This window comes from Coenobita brevimanus, chromosome 53 (assembly GCF_032717465.1).
Source record: "Coenobita brevimanus isolate Jiangsu-jjx chromosome 53, ASM3271746v2, whole genome shotgun sequence".
Lineage (NCBI taxonomy): Eukaryota > Metazoa > Arthropoda > Malacostraca > Decapoda > Coenobitidae > Coenobita > Coenobita brevimanus.
The window spans coordinates 44,003,730-44,011,347 of NC_137006.1; the positions used below are offsets into that span (position 1 = coordinate 44,003,730).

Consider the following 7,618-nt stretch of genomic DNA (forward strand, 5'->3'; position numbering starts at 1 on the left):
CATGTTTTAAGTGACCTAATATAATGTGGTACTAAAAAAAACAAACCTAACCTAACCTCTATCGACCTACCTATTGCCAGAAGCCATAATCCCGTAAGGGGTGGCCACAAACAAATCGCCTCCACGTCGCCCTGTCCCCCGCCATTTCATTGCCCTGCTCCCAGCTCACACCCCCCTCTCTCATATACCTCTCCACCCCATCCCTGATACTTCAAAACAAACCTAACCTTGCCTGATACTGGGGAATAAACCGAACCTGATACTAAGAAAATAAACCCAACTTATCCCATCAACAGAGATGCGTTTAACCTGAAAAAAAATGAGTCTGGAGTTAGCGAGGATGGCATACGGGATTGTCCATATATACCATTGCACTAGAAACTCCCTGTGTGTTGTGGGGAACGCGCAGTCTGCTGGTGTGGGCATGGGTGTGACAGCTGGAGGTGGATGGATGTTGCATGAGACTATATAACACTAAGCCATCCTCAGGTATAAATCATCCTTCACCATCTATCTATCTTATCCATCAATCAGTCAGTCTGCCTATCTATCTATGTCCACTGATCCATATCTATCTAGCTTATCCATCCATCTGTATATCTATCTATCTATCCATACCCATCCATCTCTATCTAATCAATCTATATATCCATCCACCTATCTACCCTTCCAACCATCCATGCACCCACCAATCCATCCACCCATACATCAATCCATCAATCTATCCAACTATCTATGGCCACTGTAATGACATCAATCGCAATCAACTTTAACGAAGCGCATCAACCAAAACAACAACAACACCAATAGCAACAACAACAGCAACAAATCCAACAACAACATCAACAGCAACACCTTCATTCGCTCACAACAGATGTACAACACTAACCCACAGATTTACAACAACAAACAACAACGACAACAACAGCGCAGGCAAATAAATGCAGACTGGCTTCACTGAGGAACGGTTATTGGAGAGGCACAAGTTAGGCCGAGCTAGGTCAGGCTGGGTCGGGTCAAGGTCAGGGAAAGCACCATAAAAGCATACTCAGGTTAAGTTATATTAGATTGGACTAGGTTAAGTTAGGCTAGGTTGGGCTGGGTTAGGTTGGACTGAGTTGGGATGGGTTGGGTTGGGTTCGGTTAAGCTGGATTGAGTTGGGTTGGGTTGGGATGGGTTGGGTTGGGTTGGGATGGGTTGGGTTGGGTTGGGATGGGTTGGGTTGGGTTGGGATGGGTTGGGTTGGATTGGGTTGGGTTGGGATGGGTTGGGTTGGGTTGGATTGGGTTGGGTTGGATTGGGCTGGGTTGGGTTGGGTTGGGATGGGTTGGATTGGATTGGATTGGATTGGGTTGGGTTGGGTTAGGCTGGTATATTACGTTAGATGGATTGCATGGTTCAGTTGCAAAGGTGACATGAAGCTGAAAAATGCAATATGAGGTATAATAAGGATTAGATTAGTTCAGGTCGGGGTAGGTGGGGTCAAACGAGATTAAATAATGATATGGTTGGGTTAGGTTAGGTTAGGATGAGTCAGGTAAGATCAGAGTGGGTTAGGATTGGCATAATACGTTTGGATAAGGTTGGAGTATGGAAATTGGGTTAGGATTTAGATCGGTTAGAACACAACACTCAGCCACACTACAAAACACACAACACCATGAGAGAGAGAGAGAGAGAGAGAGAGAGAGAGAGAGCGAAATAATAGCACTGTTGGCATAAGCAAAAGTTTGTGCTGGGTAGAAAACTATTTATTCATGACTGACCTCCACGTTACCCCCTCAATAAATAAATAAATGAATAAACTTGATGCTATGGTACTAATTAAGATAATGTCAACGGTAATTTGCTTGCTTCCGTATAAAATAAACATAAAGAAAATTGGCAAGAGATACGTTAATTATAAAGTCAAAACAATGAGGGAGGAGGTGTCAAACATGGCGTTCAGAAAAAGCAAAAAAAAAGAAGCCATCTCTTTACACAGGAAAAACCAAAACAAAAAACACACACAAACACAGTAAACCAAAAACGGTCCACAAATTCAAACGGCTGAGTGAGAGGAAGTGCCAAACCTACCGCGCTCTGCAAAAAGGGAACGGAAAATATATATCCATTTATGCGGGAAAGGAAAACATAGACAGACAAACACATAAAACAGTGAATTAGCCGATCCTCAGTGAAGGCAGAAGCACATAATGCCTTACCTAAGCCCGGGTTGACGGGGGTTAGTGAGGTGTAGGACCGAGACGAGTTACCCTCTGAACCACCATGAAAGAAAACCAAGCGTCACAGAAAATGCATCACACCTGCAGCCTTCATACCATAAACTCCTCTATAACATCACCACAGATATATATTGCATGGGTTTTTTTTTCATCACATTCCTTTCGTTTCTGCTTTCCCTTCATGGATGTCATTCCCCGGATTGTTGAGAATTGTACCGTTTGATATATGTAAATTTTTAAAACCCAGATTTTCCCATTCTTAAGTGAAATGAGCACTGAAAACATTTGAAATTATTGGTTCACCTGATTAACACATCAGTAAGGATTTTACCATAATTAAAATAAAATAATTATATATGCACTACATATTTATCAGCCACTTCACCCCGAGGACGTCCATTTTTTCCTGCTAACGAACAAGCAGTTTCATAATTCAAGGCTTTATTATTATTATTATTATTATTATTATTATTAGGGACGGGATTAGTTATTGTTTAGTAACCCCTCCAGGATAAAAATCTCTTCGTCTATATCTATATCAATATAATAATAATAATAATAATAATAATAATAATAATAATAATAATAATTAAACACGATTCAGCAATATTCAGTACCATATAAAAGAAAATAATAATAATAATAATAATAATAATAATAGTTGTAGTAGTAGTAGTAGCAGTAGTAGTGAACGTAATGGCGGTAGTAGAGTAGTAGTAGTAGTAGTAGTAGTAATAATAATAATAATAATAATAGTTGTAGTAGTAGTAGTAGTAGTAGTAGCAGTAGAAGTAGTAGTGGTGGTGGTGGTAATAGCAGTAGTAGTAGTAGTAGCAGTAATAATAGTAATAATAATAATAATAACAATAATCACTGTAGTAGTAGTAGTAGTAGTAGTAGCAGTCGTCGTAATAGTGGTAGTAGTAAACGTAATGGTAGTAGTAGCAGTAGCAGTAGTAGTAGTAGTAGCTGTAGTAGTAGTAGTAGTAGTAGTAGCTGTAGTAGTAGTAGTAGTAGTAGTAATAATAATAATAATAATAATAATAGTAATAATAACCCCACACACCCACACCACACTCAATCCCCCACACGACTGATAACAACTGACCTGTGCCGATGATGAGGGGGTCAGTTGAGATGATCGTCCCCTTCGGCAGTGATACGGTTGACGAGGACGTGGACGAGGATGTGGACGACGAGGAGGCGCTGGGGGACGAGTTGGCCACCACCACCTGTACGGGAGGACCACGTGGCTTTGTTATGGTGGATCAGCTGATGTTTGTTTTGGTCAGTCACGTGGTTTTGTTGTGGTCGGACACGTGGCTTTGTTATTGTTCGTTTTTTTTTCTTTTTTTAATTGGGGGAAAGTCACGTGGTTTTGTTTTGGTCAGTCACGTGGTTTTGTTATGGTCAGTCACGTGGTTTTGTTATGGTTAGTCACGTGGTTTTGTTTTGGTCAGTCACGTGGTTTTGTTATGGTCAGTCACGTGGTTTTGTTATGGTCAGTCACGTGGTTTTGTTATGGTTAGTCACGTGGTTTTGTTTTGGTCAGTCACGTGGTTTTGTTATGGTTAGTCACGTGGTTTTGTTATGGTCAGTCACGTGGTTTTGTTATGGTTAGTCACGTGGTTTTGTTATGGTCAGTCACGTGGTTTTGTTATGGTTAGTCACGTGGTTTTGTTATGGTCAGTCACGTGGTTTTGTTATGGTTAGTCACGTGGTTTTGTTTTGGTTAGTCACGTGGTTTTGTTTTGGTCAGTCACGTGGTTCTATGGTTCGTCAGCTGATGTTTGTTTGGGTCTGCCACGTGGTTTTGTTTTGGTTAGTCACGTGGTTGGAGGAATGAAGGCAACGTGATGAATGAACTGAAGGAATGAGGGACCACGTGATGTAGAATTTGAAGGAATGAAGGATCACGTGATGCAGGAAGTGAAGGAATGAAGGACCACGTGATGCAGGAAGTGAAGGAATGAAGGATCACGTGATGCAGGAAGTGAAGGAATGAAGGATCACGTGATGTAGGAAGTGAAGGAATGAAGGATCACGTGATGTAGGAAGTGAAGGAATGAAGGATCACGTGATGTAGGAAGTGAAGGAATGAAGGATCACGTGATGTAGGAAGTGAAGGAATGAAGGATCACGTGATGTAGGAAGTGAAGGAATGAAGGATCACGTGATGCAGGAAGTGAAGGAATGAAGGATCACGTGATGTAGGAAGTGAAGGAATGAAGGATCACGTGATGCAGGAAGTGAAGGAATGAAGGATCACGTGATGCAGGAAGTGAAGGAATGAAGGATCACGTGATGTAGGAAGTGAAGGAATGAAGGATCACGTGATGTAGGAAGTGAAGGAATGAGCGCTAAATTAACCTGGACAGTCAAAAAATGAGTAAAATGAGTCAGAGAAATGAATGAGAAAAATGAGTAAACTGGGTCAGAGAAATGAGTAAACTGAGTAACAAAAAACGAGTAAGAAAAATAAGTTTAAAAAGTCAGAGAAAATAGTAAAATGAGTCGGAGAAATGAGTAAAATGAGTCAGAAAAATGAGTAAAAATGAGGCAGAGAAATGAGTCAGATAATGAGTAAAAATGAGTCAGTAAAAAGAGTCGGAGAAATGAGTAAAATGAGTGAAAAATGAGTAAAAATGAGTCAGTAAAATGAGTAAGATGAGTCAGAAAAATGAGTAAAATGAGTCAGAAAAATGAGTAAGATGAGTAAAATGAGTCAGAAAAATGAGTAAAATGAGTCAGTAAAATGAGTCAGAAAAATGAGCAAAATGAGTCAGTAAAATGAGTAAAATGAGGCAGAAAAATGAGTAAGATGAGGCAGTAAAATGAGTAAAATAAGGCAGTAAAATGAGTAAAATGAGGCAGTAAAATGAGTCGGAGAAATGAGTAAAATGAGTCAGTGAAATGAGTAAAATGAGGCAGTAAAATGAGTAAAATGAGTCAGTAAAATGAGTAAAATGAGGCAGAAAAATGAGTAAGATGAGGCAGTAAAATGAGTAAAATAAGGCAGTAAAATGAGTAAAACAAGGCAGTAAAATGAGTAAAAATGAGCCAGAAAGATGGGCAAAAATTAGTTGGAAAAATGAGTAAGATGAGGCAGAAAAAGGACTAAACGAGGCAGAAAAATGACTAAACTAGGCAGAAAAATGAGTAAAATGAGGCAGGAAAATGAGTAAAAATGAGGCAGAAAGATGGGCAAATATTAGTCGGAAAAATGAGTAAGATGAGGCAGAAAAATATGAGTAAAATGAGAGAAAAAATGCGGCACTAACCTGGGCAGTGAGCTGTGTGGCGGTCACCCCTACCCCCCCTACTGTCACCTCCCCCACACTACCTGGGGGCGACGCACTCCCATCCTGTAAATAAGTAAGTAAATAAACAAACACGTAAATACGTATCTATACACATACGTTAATCGGTAAAAAATAATAATAATAATAATAATAATCCTCACCCTTCTTACCCCCTAAAATGGAGAAATTATCACCATTATCATCATCATTATCAACATACACCCTAATCCCACCTACAGATAAATATATATACCCACTTAATTAAATACACATACACCATTATCACCAAAACCACTGTGCTTAGATTTTGTTGATTATGAAAAGGCTTTTGACTCAGTGGAGCACACAGCAATAATAAATTCACTGCAGGAACAAGGAGTGAATAGGAACATCGTAAAACTGCTCGAAAACACACGATACGTAAAGAAGGAATTGCGACAGTGAAATGACATAAAGCCTCGGAAAAAACTCAGATTGAGAAGGGCGTGCGTCAGGGAGATACAATTTCACCAAAATTATTTACAGTAAGCCGAGGAAGTATTTTAAGAGAGCGAGACTGGGAGAACAAGAGGCTAGACGTATATGGAAAAACCTAAACCATTTAAGATTTGCAGATGACTGTCCTCACCTCAGAAACAGCAGAGATATTGCAAGAAGTGTTAAATGACCTAAATATGAAGTCTCAAAGTAGGGCTAAAGATGAACCTGGGTAAAACTAATATTTAATCCATATACACCAAACAGCATCAGAATAAGCGAAAGAAAATATTCTTGAAGATGTCGTGGAGCACAATCACTTGGGGCAAATACCAAAGCTAACGAAAGACCATGATAACGAAATAAAAAGACGCATTATAATTGGATGATGATGATGATGATGATGACGATGATGATGACGATGATAATAATGATGACAGAAAGATGGTGATGACAATGATGATGATGGTGATGATGATAATGATAAGGAACACCACACGCGGCGCACTCACCCTGGCTGGGCTGGCATGCACGACGGGCACTATGGCGAGGAGAGGCGAGGCGGAGGCGGTGGTGGAGGCGTTGGTGACGGTGATCGCGGTGGCGGTACGCGCGGAGGTGGCGGCCGTAGCACCATCGGAAGTGGGCGGCGAGGGCGGCGACGGGGACGGCTGCTGCTGCTGCTGCTGAGTGCCCGCTGAGGGGGTGCTGCTGCTGCGGGGGAGTGGGGGGGGAGGAAGGGTGTGACTAAGGAACATGTCTTACGAGGCTTCAAATTCTTCCTTCACATATTTCTCTCTCTCTCTCTCTCTTTCTCTCTCTCTCTCTCCCTCTCTCCCCGTCCTTGCTCATTACGCTACCTAAATATCTGATGGCACACACACACACACACACACACACACACACACAAGTACTGGACGAGGGTAGGGACATATATTTCTTTCTCTCTCTCTCTCTCTCTCTCTCTCACACACACACAGACACACACACACACACACAGACACAGACACAGACACAGACACACACACACACACACACACACACACACACACACACATACCTGGTGGTGGGTGGGGCGGCAGAAGGCATATCCGTGACGTACCCCCCACTGGCCGTCGTCATCACACCCCCGACACCTACAATAATAATAATAATAATAATAATAATAATAATAATAATAATAATAACCGTAGTAGTAGTAGTAGTAGTAGTAGTAGTAGAAGTAGCAGTAGTGGTGGCAATAATAACGATGATAATAATAATAATAATAATAATAATAATAATAATAATAATAATAAGAGAGAGTAAGAAGAGAGCGGATGAGGAATTTGGAAGGAACTTGAGTGTACTGTAAAGTGGAGGGACTGTAAGAAAATGTTCTGGAAAGAGGTAAAAAGAGTAAGACAGGGTGGAAGTGAAGTTAGCATATGACAGGGTGGATAGACAAGGATTGTGGAAAGTGTTAAGAATATATGGAGTAGATGGGAAGTTGTTGAATGCTGTGAAGAGTATGTACGATGGTGCTAAGGCTGCAGTGAGTGTGGATGGTGAACTGAGTGAATTTTTCTCTTTGAAGGTTGCGTTGAAACAGGGATGTGTCATGTCTCCATGGT

The 7,618-nt window shown here is 40.9% G+C and overlaps 1 protein-coding gene across 1 annotated transcript in view; it reads right to left on the reverse strand.

Annotated features, from left to right (window-relative positions):
• LOC145400826 (DNA-binding protein RFX2-like) overlaps positions 1-7,127 on the reverse strand; it is a 55,205-nt gene extending 48,078 nt beyond the window's left edge. Inside the window, exons 1-5 of the mRNA XM_080273262.1 lie at positions 7,066-7,127; positions 6,518-6,719; positions 5,508-5,591; positions 3,335-3,458; positions 2,206-2,259 (exon numbers count right to left, since the gene is read on the reverse strand). Coding sequence (XP_080129388.1) covers positions 2,206-2,259; positions 3,335-3,458; positions 5,508-5,591; positions 6,518-6,719; positions 7,066-7,127 — 526 coding nt within the window. The remainder of the gene's footprint in view (positions 1-2,205; positions 2,260-3,334; positions 3,459-5,507; positions 5,592-6,517; positions 6,720-7,065) is intronic.
• Positions 7,128-7,618: the final 491 nt, after the last annotated feature.